This window comes from Amphiura filiformis, chromosome 9 (assembly GCF_039555335.1).
Source record: "Amphiura filiformis chromosome 9, Afil_fr2py, whole genome shotgun sequence".
NCBI classification, from domain to species: Eukaryota; Metazoa; Echinodermata; class Ophiuroidea; order Amphilepidida; family Amphiuridae; genus Amphiura; species Amphiura filiformis.
Genome location: NC_092636.1, coordinates 12355564 through 12372849, shown reverse-complemented (window position 1 = coordinate 12372849; position 17286 = coordinate 12355564). Strand labels below are relative to the sequence as shown.

The window sequence follows — 17286 nt, the reverse complement described above, 5'->3', positions numbered from 1 at the left end:
ATGATATACTATCAATCAATTTGGCCTTAGTCACCAGCCATGAAATGAGGTTAACAAACTTTAGCCTTGTTGCTGGTTTACAACTCTAACAAACATGCCTGTTATGTCAATAGTTACATTACATATAATGGAGCCACAAATGACTACATGGAACTGATATTTCTGCAGGTAGTGAGGCATGTGATTTACAATTCACCCTCAAGCATTTATTTTCTAATGCATGAACATAATGAATAGGCCTGGTGAATTCCACAATCTATGGTGAAATAATAGTGTGTGGGAGTCGAAAAAGGATTTCCCTAGCCAACCATGGATAACAAGTAATTGTGTAGGATGAATAAAGGTTAACACACTATAGGATTTTAAAATTAATCAGAAGCTAAAGTACCATACCTTGAATTATGACATGCTTGAAGTGAATATTTTATGTGAGTCATTATTTTAGACCCACTAAATTCCCACCCACCCACCCACAGCTGAAATATGGAATTTTTATCACTAAGCAATGAAATACAAACAAACAAACAAACAAGGGACAATATTGTGATTTTTTAAAATTCAAGATGTAAAGTAAAGGTCAATCAGGGACCTATTATTACATGGACATGGTCCCTGGGTCAATTCATATTTTGACTTCATCCTGGTTACAATGTTAGTATGTACATCAAGCAGATCTAGATCAATTGAATTGATTTCCATTGCTTTAGTTTAATTAAATATAAATGAAACAAGAGAACAATGTCACTTGTCAAGTGAACTACATAAAAGCTGATCAATATTTAGTTCTAGGGGCTGTGCAATAATTTTGAGCCTAGGCCTGATGGGACTAGTGCTGGTATCGACAGGCGTTGTTTGACAAATTGTTGACAAGAACACTTTTGCCGATTGGCGACAAGAGCTTTGCATGTATCGACCAAAAATATCACAAATTTTGCGATCGAAATAGAAAAATTGATTGGCAGAAACTTCGCTAATTTCCTTCTTTTTTACCAGCAACCCAAAAGATCTCATGCGACAAGAAAGTTATGAATCTTTTTTATCTAAATATCAAAGGATAGTTCATAATATGGCATCCAAAATGGTCAAATCCAGCAAAATTGTGACCCCTTTCCATGCTTTCCTATTTTTTCGATGTCGATTTGGCTTCAGCCATCTTGGTTTATTTTTAGAACGGCCGCCATGTGACGTCAGGGGGGCTTGGCTGAATAACGATCGTTGATTGGCCAAATGTCAAGGTTGTTCTTAGCGTGCCGTGTGCACACTTGGGATGACAAAATTTATTTGTATTTGTTTATTTATATGTTTTTTTACCTACAAAATATGCTTTATTTTCTTAGTTCCTCTCACCCGACATGCAAATAATATAAGCAACTTTATACATTGGTATGCGGTGCACACGACACGACAGGGAACACACAGAACTGTCAGACCACCTGTGAATATAACATCAATTACAGTGATAATGAGGGGGTACAAGTTGATATATGTTTGTAACCAATGTATTAAAGTGTGTTATCAGACCACCTGTCAAGTTGATATACATGTATGTTAAACCAATGTATAAGTGTGTTATCAGACCACCTGTGAATAATGTTATGATTTTCGAGACATAACATCAATTACAGTGATAATGAGGGGGTACAAGTTGATATATGTTTGTAACCAATGTATAAGTGTGTTATCACACTCCTTGGGCGCATCGTGTGATAACATATATGTTTGTAACCAATGTATAAGTGTGTTATCAGACCACCTGTGAATAATGTTATGATTTTCGAGACATAACATCAATTACAGTGATAATGAGAGGGTACAAGTTGATGTTTGTAACCAATGTATTTAAGTGTGTTATCACACTCGTTGATAACATACACATATATACCATGACTATAGCGTTGCCAGTATGTATCGTTTTCATAGTCCCTGCAGCGTGTTGACTGTAAATGTGCACTCTGTAGGTTGCCGAAAATTTGAACCTTGATCGTCGCAATTTGCCATGGGGCAATTTTTTGGGACATTAATTAGGCCTGATCAGGCCCGTACGCAGGGGGGGGGCGGGGGGTGCGACCGCACCTCCCCAAATTGTCAAAAGTATACAAAAGTCCCAAAAATTAAGAATTTGCGAAAGCGTAGCATAGCAAAAAATCAGGGTTTTAGGTTTTTTGATCAAAAAGGTCCAAATTTTGGGAAAAAGTCCACTTTTCACAAAATCGCACCCCTTGGGAAAAAAGTCCACTTTTTCAAAATCAGCACCCCAAAAAAAATCCTGCGTGACGGGCCTGGGCCTGATTTTTGACAATTGTCGACGTCAGCGTTTTAATTTTTGTCGATTGTCAACAATGAAAATGCTTGCCGATACCAGCACTAGATGGGAGGGTGAAAATTGGAGGGGGGGGACAAGAAATGGTTGGCAAACCAAAAGGGTGGGGGACAAGCCAAGAAGGAAAGGCAAGCAATTTTAGCACTTTCCCAAGGCAGCTTTTAAATAAAAGGCTCTAAAAAGGCTCAGGAAAACAGTATGGAAATGCTTGACTCTGCAAATTTTCCTGCTAGCTGCGCTCGCAACATACATCTACATGTAGACCATTGCAAATTGGGATCCCAATAATTTGGCATGTGCAAAGGGCATATTATGGCAGGCTGGGGGAAAGCGATTTTTGGCAGGCCGAGAGTTTTACCACCCACCTACATGTAGGACTCATAATTATTGCACAGCCCCTTACACTACATGGCAAAGTGTCACCCTTTGCATGAACTCAAATCTTTGTGCCCTCTTTCAAAAATTTGTATCCATTAAAATGTTGCATTTTTTAAATTAATACAATCATTTCCATTAAGGGGGTACTACACCCCTCGATAAATTTGTGTCTATTTTTTCATTTTTCTCAAAAACTAATAACACAGTGGTAACAAAAGTTGCATATATTATAGGGGCAAGGAATCCAATTACTACACTGGAATTTCAGTGACCCAAGACAAGCGGTTCGTTATTTATGATAAGAAATAAGGTACCGCTTGGATGTATCTCATTTCCTGTCATATATACTGAACCGCTTGCCTTGAGTCACAGAAATTTCAGTGTAGTAATTGGATTCCTTGCCCCAATAATATCCATAACTTTTGTTACCAGTGTGTTATTATTTTTTGAGAAAAATTCAAAAATAGTCACAAATTTACTAAAGGGGTGTAGTACCCCCTTAAATGATACAATTTAAATAACTATTCATTTCCTCTCATCCCACCCTGGGGTTCATATTGATTATTGAAGTCCATTGAATCCATTCCCTGTCACTGCTTACATGTACATTCCATCTGAATATTAATTGGTAAAATTGATGTTTTTCCTCCTCCTGATAATTATTTTTCTCTTCATAAATCAGCTTGTACTAAGGTGACAAAGTTGTATGATGTTTAGCTGAGACGAAAATATAGGTCTATAAATATTGATACATTCGTATGTAGTATACCAATTTATACAAAGTCAGTGTAAGTAGATTCTCGAACCACAATATGGTGGATACTGGGGCTTGAATCGGCTTTCAAGATTGAAAAAAAAACCACAATTTGACTTTTTAAATTTGTTGTTGATTGAATTGATTTATTTATTTGTTTTTTGAAGTGAATAAAAAATCAATATTAAACATTGAAACATAAAAAACCTAGCACTGGCTACATTTACATGTTTAAGATTGTTTAAGCACATTGCTGAAAATTTTGATTTTTTGCAATTTTCCGAATGCGCAAATCCCAGAATAGGAAAAGAGTAGAGCAACTTACTTGCATAGATCTACTATTTAGGCCAAGTAAAAAACCAAAAAAAACAAAAAATTCTCGTCACGATTTTTGAATAAAGGAGCATGGCATATCTTTACTATTTGCTATTTTTCCCCCAAAATGGCCGCCAAGTCAAAAGTGACCATCTGACTGATTTTAAGACACTCCTAAAACAGGTTTTCAACTCATTTACTTGTCCGAGGAACAAAAATATGAATAGCCATGCACACAGTGTTTCTATGTTTTCATTTTTCAGGCTGGAAGAGGAACAAAACATTATTGGTCAAAAGGCTGAATTTTCAATCCTCATAAAAGCTCTGATATCATGAATGGCATTCACATACTGTACATTGTACTATCAAATTACAATGTGTCTATTGTATTACCTACATGTAGCTGCCATTCCTTTGACAATATACGAAAAGAAAAAATGGAAAAGAAGGTGTTTTTTCTGCATTTTTAATTTCACTTAAATTTAAAAAAAGTGTTTTTCTGCAATTTTACTAAAATAGTGACAAAAAAGGGAGGTGGCGGCCAAAAAGTAAGCAGGCGGGACACGAAACTTGTAATTTTTATTACCATACTTGGCCTTAAGGCCCCCTTATTCTGTAAATGTCTGAATTACAGGGCATATAGGTATATTTTGAATAGCATGTTTTCTGTTGAATTCAATTCATGAAGACTTGTAGCTCGTTCACGTAGCGGTTTCGTTGACCCACTGGCCTACTTCATTGCCTGGCGATCGGAGTGTTATCGTCAGAGCACCTCGGACCTGAAGACTTGATGCAACAATTTTTAAGTCTCATGCTAGCAATTTATTAATTGTTTATATTTGAAACATAGTAAAGGGTACGGTAACTAAAACAAACAAATGTAGGAAACATATTGTTCTAAGCCTAAATTTGACATCTGTTGCAGTGTGTATTTTACCGTTAGTCATCACCAACAACATCAATACCAAAATCAATATTCACTACAAAATAATTGTTTGCATGCACACACATCGATCAATGCATGTGTCATCAATATTTCTCCAGCATGCCCACCAGGCCACCACATTATCATATTTAAAACCATTGTGTGACATAAAATTTTCAAACCTTGATAAAATAATTTCTTGTAATTTTGTGCTCCAGATTTGGCACGTCATAAGACTATGCAAGTCCTGCTCTGTCACATGGAAGCGGTTAACATACCAGTGGTCAGGGCCAGTACACACCCATCCCATATCTCCACATCATCAGCATACTTAAAATCATTGTCATGATTTATTACAAACTAAAATTCCCACAACTAAGTCCAAATTTAAAAACATCACACTATTCTTACCTCGCTGTCTTCCATATTTGTTTCTCCACTACGTTCCCAGTTCATTACTAATTATTCCCTGTCAAAATTATAATTATAATGTGATTTTCCTAGAGACGCTATACCATTCAAGTCCATGTATTATAATCTCCGTTCACACCCACAATAAATGTACATCACAGAAAAATTCAACAGTAGCCAGAAATGTTGGTGTTTCTAGATTGTCCATAATAGATTAAGAATTTCCCAATACTACTGTAGTAGGGTGTTCTTTCACCCAATTCTAATAACAAACCATAATTGAAATACTGGTAGAAATGTGGCTGATAAATTGTGGATCACATTCATTGCATGGAAAATTAAATAACGATAATAATAACCAAGTAATCATCATGATCATTTTACCACAATATAATATGTTAAAATATTTTTATTAATAAAAACACTTTTATAGAATGACCTTCATTGATATGGATCAGTCAATAGAAATGCACAGGACCTTACCATTTGCACAAAGGGGTGAGCTACCATCACCAGGAGCAATTTGTGCACACAAGACATATATAAATGCATGGTGTGTCTGGAGGTGTGTTCAATCAATAAACAGTTACATTGATTATTGATTTTATATTATTATTTCAGGGCAGGGGACAACAATACACATTACCAGTAGCTACCAGTCACTCTGATTCATTTCTAAGGAAATGTATTTTGAAAAAACATTCCATTCAAAACTACATTGAATTATAATGGAACTGATTTTTTAAATTTTTTGCCTTTCATGAATAAAGGTCTCAAATTACATATGCTAAGGACTTGGCCCAAATTCCACTCCCCCAAAAACATCAAAAATATTTGTCAATGGCAAAATATACACAAAACTGCTGAGACGAATATACCTAAGGTATATTCGTCTCAGGAGTGACCACCCCGGATTAAGAGACATCCTAGTCACCCAAAAGATCCTCTGCCCTAGGATCGTGCACCATGTGTATAATCTATACCTTGCAGTTGTGGGGAGCAATACATAGGCCAAACCAAACGACCACTAAAGGTCAGAATATCTGAACACCGAAGAGCTACAAAACAAAAGAAAGAGAAGAGGGCTCAAGTCTACATTAACTGAACATGCTTGCAAAGATGGTGATGAACCTCTGTGGTTCATCAAAACAACAAAACTAGCAAACAACAAAACAACAAAACTAGCACAAGTTTCCCACCTGTACCTGGAGATGAGGTTGACCTGTGAAGCGTTGAAAATCAATAAGAATATGAGAGCAAAGACAGACGATGGTGGACTACATTATTCAATGTGGCAACAGCCAAAAGCGTAAACAAAACAGACACTATGACGGCAACACTGCCTGCACGATGGACGCAATTATTTTTTCCCGGAGCCAAGATCCGTTTCTAGCTCTATTGGCGGGTGGCCCCATTACAGAAAAAAATGTGCAATATATACATTTTCACATGAAAATAAATAATTTTAAATTCAAAGAAAAAAGAAGAAGAAAAATTTTTATCTATCGCCGGGGATGGGAATCGATCTCGGGACCCTTCGCGTGGGAGTCGAGATCCGTTACCACTACACCACGTAAACTCATTGACACACGTAGGGGAAATTTTCAGTATATATCGTAACATATCGTGCGTTATTCATACATAAAAATTTTTAAAAAAACAGTACTTACAATGAGGTTCACTGACGAAACTCAACAAATTTAGACTGATAAAATAGTGCTTAATAACATAAGTACAGTTTTGGAATAATTTGAGACATTTTTGTGTTTACGTGTAAAACCAATGACAACGTCAAAATTGAGCCAATCTTGGCGGCCCCCTGAGCAAAGACATCAGTCGATGTGGCGCTCTCTATTTTCAAACAACCAATCACAAAGCCCCTAATCTCTACCACGTCTGCAATGAAGTGATATATACGCTCATCGCACACACACTCAATCAATCGGTCCATCAGGGACCAAACCGTTCCTGGTAAGCCGTATATATACTTATACCTAACTGATGTTTTTAGCAAAGTCATCGAGTCCCAAAGCCAATATCTCTCAGAAATGTTGTCCATGAACATATTTTCAACATACCTTAAGTTGATGGTGATTGGTGAGGCAAAATGTCTAACATTGGTTTTCAGGGGGTAAAAAAAAAAAAAAAATGTACAATTGGGGTTTTGAATGGGTAATATCTCAGCTAAAAGTATTCTAATAGTACCGTATTGGTCCGAGTATAGTCCCATGTTCGAGTATAATCCCACCCCCCATTTTTCGAAAAATTTCAGAAATTGTAAAAAAAATGATGCTAGGATCATTCATGGTTGACCTAAAAAAAAAAAATAAATAAAAATTCAAGATATTTTGTATTTTTAATATGAAAATTGATAATTTGTAATGTCATACTCTATTAATGATTTCAAAATGCATTGAATTTGAATGCATTTTGAAATCATTAATAGAGTATGACATGAAAACAAAGTATCAATTTTCATATTAAAAATACAAAATATCTTGAAAATTTTTAAAAATTTTTTTTTTAGGTCAACCATGAATGATCCTAGCATCTAGGTCTAGGTCCAGGGACACTCCAAAACCGGAAAAAAATAAACTTTTTTTTTTTTTTGAAATTCGAGTATAATCCCACCCCCCCAATTGTGAAAAATTTTCACATAAAAAACGGGTGGGACTATACTCGGACCAATACGGTAATAGGCTCAATATGGGATAAGAGTAATGTCCTACCAAAGGGCTCTGACTGGCAAAAAATGGACAAAAAATTATTTTTACTTTTGGAGTTCTGACTAAGGGTGTGAGTGAGTCCCGGGAATTTGAGTCCCGCCCGATAATCCTATTACCCGGACAGGAAATTCCCTTGTGAAATATCCTACTTGAAACTTTGATGATCATACCTACCTACCAGAGTCTTAGCCAGAAATCAGAAACCACCCGTCCAATCAGATACCAAAATTTGACCCTCAAATATAAAACAACTTGTATGTTCATGGAAGGGTCACTGGGGTCAAATATGTCCTGATTTGGCCTTAACATGTCACTCTGAATTAGTCTCAATTTCATATAACCTTAAAATCATCTGTTTTAGAGCTATCACATCTGTAAAATCCATTAAATCTACCCGTCTAAAATTAGATTAGCCCGTCTTAAAGACGGGTAGTTCCTGATGTTCCAGTAACTGTAACTCGGCATACCGAGGTACAGTTCCCTCTATTAACATCTATTCCACAAATAAGAAACATCACAATATGTGGGCTCATTTTGGGCTCTAAGGATGTAGCTGAGGAACTCTCTCAAGGACAGTTTGGCATGCACTGATGATTTTAATCCCATTGTACCAGAGTTTGGGCGTGCACTGATGATTTTAATCCCACTGTACTAGTCTATACTCACAAAGTTGAGATAATTGATCTACATTGATCTCATCTTTTGGGTGGGTTCAAAATTCCTTGAGTTGGCAAAACCTGCAATCTGCATGGGAGTAATTTACTTAGTGCAAAAGTGGTCAAAATATTGCTCTGCAAATTGTCTTAATTTTCATGATTTGGATTTATCCTATTGAGCAGCATTCTACTTGTGATGTTTCTACACTGTGTAGAGAGGGTCTACAGCATCTCTGAGGTAAAACTGACAATGCAAGGTATATTTCTTGATGTTTGAAGTTTGGATTTCTTAAACGTACAGTGCATCCCTATACATGTATACCGCTGCATGACTTCAGGTCCATAGATGTCATTATGATAAAGACTGAAGTCTTGCTGGCAGGACTAAAAGACGGGTGGACGCATGGCTGGCATTAAAGACCTTGCTACCTACGTCTCATATCCTACTATCGGATCGTAGATAAAAAAAAACCCTAATCACAAATTTACTCACCTTGCGCTTCTACACCACCAGTTGAATTAAACTCAGCCAAAACTTCATTATGACCCATTATCGAAAATTTTGTTTGATTTACAATAAACATCAACAAAAAGTAATTTTTCTCACCTGCTATAGTTAGCGAGCAGAACGCACATGGCAAAATGGCCGGTCTAATGCATTGCTGGTTTCATAACTTTCATGCCACTTGCTGCTGATCGGCATGAGCAGTGCAGCCAAACGGACATAAACCAAGGCTTACATGTACGATTGGCTGGTACGTCATACCGCTTGCCGCATCGGCAAGCGGCATGCAAGTATGACAGGGGCATAAGAATTACATCGCGCATGCGTATAAAATTAGTCTCGGACCAGACTGTACATGTAGTGTACATGTAGATCACATGTTTGTTAGGATCGACGAGCGTCAGACGGTCACAATCTGGCTGTGTACTAGCCCTGCCAGCAAGACTTTATCATAACATAATGACATCTACGGTATGCCGAGTTACAGTTACTGGAACTTGCTGTGTACATATGGAGGAGACTATCATAAAATACATTGTGATGTCCATGTTGGAACCATTTGGAGTACGGAAGAAATATTCATTAACGGGACTGAAGCAATGTGGCCTGGCCATTTCTATGTTTATACCGGGCAAGTAAGTACCAGGCATTTTTCGACACGGAGACTTCTACAAATTCGGTCCAAAGGTAAGCAAAGGGTTGGTTGGGGTTCACATTTTAAACTATGACTAAACTGTTTCGGCGCGGAGTTGAGGTCCGCTAAAAGTAGACCATTTCGGGGGCTGTATTTAATAGTAATTATAGAAAAATTATCAAATTTGTGGACATCATGGAACATTCAACTACGCTTGTTACTCCGCGACTAATCATGCTAGCTACACACGCGTACAACGCTACTCTACGCGTCCATATTAGCGAGGCTATCTGCATACAACTGCTTACTACGCACAGCCACGCAAAGAGTATGTTCCACGATGTCCACGAATTTGATAATTTTTCTATAGTATACACTGTACATGTCACGTTTTGAACAGAGTAAAAAACAAACATTATTTCACAGTTACGAGATAGACTCGCTTTACCACGCAGAGACACACAACAATATTGTAGGTATGCCTGGTCGAACACCCTCACAGACCCGAACGTAGTGAGGGTGCTTGGTATATCCGCCATGTTTCAAATACATGGATGGCCAGCATAATGTCCCGCAAATTTAAGCTTTATGAGAAGCCTATTTTGGTTGCAAAATGAGAACACAGAGTGGCTTATCTTTAACCCACATTCTCAATCTCTCATGCCAGAGGTTAAAATAAAAGGGTTCGAGCCTTGGGCGTGCCTTAGGTGAAAATTATCTTCCCTCCCAAAAAGTTCCTATATGGTCGGGAATCCTTCAATTAGGTTCAGTAATTTAATTTCAGAATTTCTTCTCGGCCCCCATACACTGCTTATCACGTGCAGATATAGGTAGTGTATGTGCTTCATCCGTGATTCGGAAGTCACGTAAAGCCGTTGGTCTCGTGTACAGGAAGAGTCAAACCCTGTGCACGTTAAGTGTCAGAGCTATTCGAAAAGAGAAGGGGGACCATCCCCGGTTCTGATATCTGCAATCAATCCTAGGTTCCAGGATCGTGCATAGGTAAACTGTGCACGTAAAGCCTGTGCGTTGATACTCAACCATTTGAGGTAAGCATGTATAAGGAAGGAAGGAAGGAAGATCCCTAACTAATTATCAAAAGATCGTAAATTTAATTTCTTGAAACGTGCCGGTGAAACGATTTGTTTTACAGTAACAATCCTTGTTCCGACACCGATACCGTTCATTCGGTTTCATTCGGCAAACCACGTGATCGCTCAGGTGAACTAGGATTGCACGATCGATTGCGTTAAATTTTATCCAGGTTACCGGGCCATGCCTATAATGGCGATACTCGCGTCTTGGAAATATTTTTCATTCACGTTGCAAAATGATCGGAATTACACCATCAAGGTGACTCGATTGGTAAGCATCATTGAAACTAAGCAATATTTAGTATTTCTTCTTTTGATTTTTTTGATAAAATTGTAGTTTTCAGTTTTGATTAGTTTGATGAGAGTGGATTTCAAAACCAGTCCACTAGTAGACGTTGTAATTGACAGTTTGACATTTCCGCCGGAGGATAATGTGAATCCATAAGATGTGGTGATAAATTTCAAGATTAAAATCTTTCCTTGGGGCGATTTCCATTTCTTGCTATCATTTAAAGCCTGCCCTGATCAAAGCATCAATACTAAAGATATCATAGGCTATCAGTCGCTTGTGCAGATATATGTTAACATTGGATTCCATTTCTTGTTTATTGTTCACTGTATGGAAAAGCCTGTTCTGTTGTATCTTGTATTGGTTGTATTTCCGACGCATATGATATATTGTACTTGTAGGAACGTTCTCAAGTATTAAAGAATACCGTACATTAAAGGAGGATTTCGTGATCCTAGCATCCTCTTTTTATGACATTTTTCAGTAGATATCCACGAAAAAAGCTTATTTCCACAATTTCAGTTGGTTCCGATTTTGCGTTTGCGAGTTATGCATGATTATGTGTATTACACTGCTCCATAGACAATCAATGTGTTGTAATTTCGTTCTGGTGCACCAGAACAAAATTCAAATTGGCGATATTTTTGCTAAACGAATTAATCTGCAAGAAATATTTGGTACATAAACATTATGTAGCCAGAGGTATCCAGTGGTGTAAAAATCTCAACTTTTTTGGGAAAAGTGGGGGATGAGGATGTGGATCACGAAATGCCCCTAGTGTAGGTATCACAGGGAAACCTCAGTTAACACATTTGTTAGTCAGTCAAAATGGCCTAAACCGGCAATACAAATTTACATTGAAATTAAAAAGAAGCTTTTTAAGAAGGAAACCTTCATAAATATGTTGTCTATACTTCACTTGACCCAAATATATGATTTTTTTTTTTTATGAGAGACTCGCACATGGAATTTCAGAGAGATTTTGATAGCAGTTCCATTAAAAAAAGGTGCTATCGTCATGAGACTAAGATCTAGAAAACCCCCGTAATGCTGTTTTGGGGAATTTTGCTAGCAGAATCTTTTTGATGAAAGTCAATCTTTGACAAGCAGTAACTTTGCTACGGAAAGTGCTATGACAAAAAGGTTTTCAGTGTTGGCTTTCTTTACTCAAGGGCTTTAATTTGATATATAAAATGATGCAGTTTGATGGCAAATTTGAATTCACCTGGCATACTAGTGCCGTACTATTACACTGACTTTCAGATTCGGCGAGGAGGCGATTTCGACCTCCTGGTTTGTTTACAAACAGAGAGGTAGACAAAAACCGTTCCGCTTGTCCAAACACTCAAGTATCAGAACTTGCAGAAGGATGGTCCACAATAGCGTGATTCACGTAACCTGAATAGGGATTAAAAAGCTGTCACGTAGAACCATGTGCTTCTATTGTCCAATTTGCCATCAAGATTTCATATGGAAACAGTTCAGACCCAGTACACGATCATGTCAGAAATTAATATTTTGTTCTGGGTCTGATTATTCGGACTACTGGCATACCTACCTAGTGCATGCATCAATTGTTTCTTTTTCATTGCCTATATTATATGAACACGTGAACTGAGGTAAAGTATGGATATAGGAAGAAGAAGAAGATGAAGAATCGCGGGTAATTACGACTACGAGCAATAATTGCGGTAATCATTTTAAATATTATTAATAATATAATAAGCTTTCTCGCAAAGAAAAAAGCTTAGCCTTTTAGTTTGTTTACCTCGCTGTTCTTGTTGGTTCGTCTTTCTTCACACCATGTCTTCATGCTCAAACATGCAAATTCCTATTGCAATAAACAAATAAGACTGTTCCCTGGCAATCACAAACAACGTTGCAGCCGAGCAAATTTGTTTTTATGCCCTTTGCAGAAAAACGGAAAGAGAAAATTACAAATTAGTAGACCGTGAAATCCGTTCCTGTGTGCATGGGAGTGACAGTTCTTCTGCAGTCAATCAACATGTCGATGAGATTTTCCAGGGTAGCCTAAATCTATACCGATATCCGATGGCGCTCTTCTGGTTCAGGATATGGGGCAGGCATGGGGTCCAGCCACATATGGGGCACCAAGTTGGTGCCATGGCGCTATCTAATGAAGATAGCAAAAACAGACCTCACAATAGAGCAAACCGTGAATTTATATTTCACTTTTCCTCCGACCCTAAAATCTGAAGGAAAAAATAGGGTCGCATTTCTTTTTTTTTCCTTTTTTGTTTTTGGGTGTTTTTTTAATTTTCATTATGATTTGGTATAAAATTCGCAAACTGTTTTGACTGTCTGTGTTTGTTATTCGTACTACACAACTCTGATAACTACAGCCTGGCAAACCTTATAAATCATTCATCGTATTTCGTGGTGAACTTTTGCTTTTTAATATTGTATGTCGCGGCACTAATCATTTAAAAAATATACTAATACCGACCGACCCTGACTTTGGTGGTTTGAGCCTAGGACAATACAAACTTCAGGCACTTTGGTTTATTTTGATGAGAACAAATGATTGAGTTAATCGCTGATTGCCAGTCCAATCCTCCGTTTGACGTCTTCCGTACTGGTTGAATTCTCTGTGATAACTCCTCCCAGGTAGGTGAAGGTTTGGACTTGCTTCAGCCTTCAGTTGGTCACTTTTATATGAAGATGGTTATTGGGTGGCTGACTTTGTTGATGATCTGAACTTCAGTTTTCCCCTTGTTTATAGTGAGGCCAAATTTCTTGATTTGCGTGTGGACTAGAAAATGATTGAAGATCATCCTCTGAATCTGCCATTAACACAATGTCATCGGCAAACCGCAGGTCAGTTGTTGAGGGTTTTGCCTTGTATTTTGATGTCAGTGTCCAGGTCCTGGATTGCTAAGCTGATGGCTAATTCAGTAGTATGTTAAATAACTGTGGCGATCATAGGATTCAACCTTGTCTTACTCCTGTGGCAGTCCTGAACCACTCTGTGATATCTTTGTCCATGCACTTTTCGATGTGCCATACAAGGCCTGTAAGAGTCAAACTATCTTGTTCGGGTATAGACTATGCCATAGTCGATTTTTGATAAATAAAAATATGTTATTTTTATGAACGCATTCAGTTGAACTCGATATTATACTGATATTATTTTATTACATCAAATACTAGTAAATGGTTATGAAAAAGTTTATGTAATTATATTAATGACAGTAACAGTAAAGTATATAGGCCTATACGTAGGCCTATATTGAATGCTACATTATTATGGCACTTCAATACTGAACAGTTCTAACTTTAAAATCTACCAGTTTAATAATCGCGAAAGCCCGAGTTAAAAATCGGCTATGTACATTGCATTTTTAACAGGACTTCGACCGGGGACTTCGTCCCTAACACACACTGTCAATCATACTTGTTTATCAATCCAATTCAACCGCAAAAAGTTTGAGCATGTTATAATGCTATCTTCATAAGATAACGTGAGCAGTTAAAAATGCTATCTTCATAAGATAACGTGAGCAGTTAAAAATGCTATCTTCATAAGATAACGTAAGCAGTTTATAACGCTATATTTTCATAAGATAGCACGAGCAGTGGATAATGCTATCTTCATAAGATAGCTTGAGCAGTTGATAGTGCCATCTTCATAAGATAGCTTGAGCAGTTGATAATGCCATCTTCATAAGATAGCTTGAGCAGTTGATAATGCCATCTTCATAAGATAGCTTGAGCAGTTGATAATGCTATCTTCATAAGATAGCTTGAGCAGTTGATAATGCCATCTTCATAAGATAGCTTGAGCAGTTGATAGTAATGCCATCTTCATAAGATAGCTTGAGCAGTTGATAATGCCATCTTCATAAGATAGTTTGAGCAGTTGATAATGCTATCTTCATAAAATAACGTGAGCAGTTAATAATGCTATCTTCATAAGATAGCAAGAGCAGTTGATAATGCTATCTTCATAAGATAGCACGAGCAGATGATAATGATATCTTTTAAGCTATCTTGAGCAGTTGATAATGCTATCTTCATGATAACGTGAGCCGTTGATAATGCTATCTTCACAATATAGCACGAGCAGCTGATAATGATATCTTTTAAGCTATTTTGAGCAGTTGATAATGCTATCTTCATAAGATAACGTGAGCAGTTGATATAATGCTATCTTCATAAGATAACGTGAGCAGTTGATAATACTATCTTCATAAGATAGCACGAGCAGTTGATAATGATATCTTTTAAGCTATTTTGAGCAGTTGATAATGCTATCTTCATAAGATAACGTAAGCAGTTAAAAATGCTATCTTCATAAGATAACGTAAGCAGTTTATAACGCTATATTTTCATAAGATAGCACGAGCAGTGGATAATGCTATCTTCATAAGATAGCTTGAGCAGTTGATAGTGCCATCTTCATAAGATAGCTTGAGCAGTTGATAATGCCATCTTCATAAGATAGCTTGAGCAGTTGATAATGCCATCTTCATAAGATAGTTTGAGCAGTTGATAATGCCATCTTCATAAGATAGTTTGAGCAGTTGATAATGCCATCTTCATAAGATAGCGTGAGCAGTTGATAATGCCATCTTCATAAGATAGCTTGAGCAGTTGATAATGCCATCTTCATAAGATAGCTTGAGCAGTTGATAGTGCCATCTTCATAAGATAGCTTGAGCAGTTGATAATGCCATCTTCATAAGATAGCTTGAGCAGTTGATAATGCCATCTTCATAAGATAGTTTGAGCAGTTGATAGTGCCATCTTAATAAGATAGCTTGAGCAGTTGATAATGCCATCTTCATAAGATAGCTTGAGCAGTTGATAATGCCATCTTCATAAGATAGTTTGAGCAGTTGATAATGCTATCTTCATAAAATAACGTGAGCAGTTAATAATGCTATCTTCATAAGATAGCAAGAGCAGTTGATAATGCTATCTTCATAAGATAGCACGAGCAGATGATAATGATATCTTTTAAGCTATCTTGAGCAGTTGATAATGCTATCTTCATGATAACGTGAGCCGTTGATAATGCTATCTTCACAATATAGCACGAGCAGCTGATAATGATATCTTTTAAGCTATTTTGAGCAGTTGATAATGCTATCTTCATAAGATAACGCGAGCAGTTGATATAATGCTATCTTCATAAGATACCGTGAGCAGTTGATAATACTATCTTCACAATAGCACGAGCAGTTGATAATGATATCTTTTAAGCTATTTTGAGCAGTTGATAATGCTATCTTCATAAGATAACGTGAGCAGTTGATAATACTATCTTCATAAGATAGCACGAGCAGTTGGTATATGATATATTTTAAGCTATCTTGAGCAGTTGATATGCTATCTTCATAAGCCTAGTTTGAGCAGTTGATAATGCTATCTTTATAGGTTAACGTGAGCAGTTGATAATGCTATCTTCATAAGATAGCACGAGCAGTTGATAATGATATCTTTTAAGCTATCTTGAGCAGTTGATAATGCTATCTTCATAAGATAGTTTGAGCAGTTGATAATGCTATATCTTCATAAGATAACGTGATCAGTTGATAATGCTATCTTAAATAAGATAGCTAGAGCAGTTGATAATAATGATATCTTTTAAGCTATCTTGAGCAGTTGATAATGATATCTTCATAAGATAACGTGAGCAGTTGATAATGATATTTGATAATGATATCTTTTAAGCTTTTTTGAGCAACAGATAATGTTATCTTCTTAAGATAGCATGAGCAGTAGGTAATGTTATTAAGGACAAATACATGTAGCTATTAGATGCTGGCCATCGGACTTTGCTATACGAGGAAAAGAAAAGTTAGGGATCCCGAAGTCTAACCTCCATTATAGCTAGCTATAGACCAGGTTTAAAGTTAGAGACCTGATCAACTTGTTTTGTGCATATGGACCTTGTTTAATTTACACAATATTAATGAAAACTTGTCGACGAATGGCCTCAATTGGGCTGTTATTTTGCACATTTTCGGCTTTTTTTTTTCAAAATAATTACAATTTGACACAATAATAGTGCCAAAATGGTCCCCAACCCAAATGGCTTCAGTAGGTTTTCATTTTGCAAGTTTCTAAATTGCCCCTTTCGCTTCTGCTTTGGACCCAACCCTTATGTTTAAAGCAATGAATTAAAACAATAATAGTGAAAACTTGTCGACGAATGGCTTCAATTGGGCCGCCATTTCACAAATTTTCGGCTTTATGATTTTTCACAATAGAGGCCTAATAGTGCCAGAATGGTCCACCCAACGGCTTCAATTA

General features: G+C 37.0%; 1 protein-coding gene across 5 annotated transcripts in view; it reads right to left on the bottom strand.

Annotated features, from left to right (window-relative positions):
- Positions 1–12996, bottom strand: part of LOC140160636 (alpha-N-acetylgalactosaminide alpha-2,6-sialyltransferase 3-like) — a 29561-nt gene extending 16565 nt beyond the window's left edge. For 4 of the 5 annotated variants that reach the window (XM_072183889.1, XM_072183893.1, XM_072183890.1 and 1 more), the window contains exon 1: positions 5104–5269. Coding sequence is in view for 2 of the 5 variants with exons in the window: in XM_072183893.1 (XP_072039994.1) it covers positions 5104–5148 (45 nt within the window). In the remaining 3 variants the exon portion in view is untranslated. Of the gene's footprint in view, positions 1–5103; positions 5270–12775 lie in introns of those variants that run through there. The other variant, XM_072183891.1, reaches the window with a different exon arrangement.
- Positions 12997–17286: the final 4290 nt, after the last annotated feature.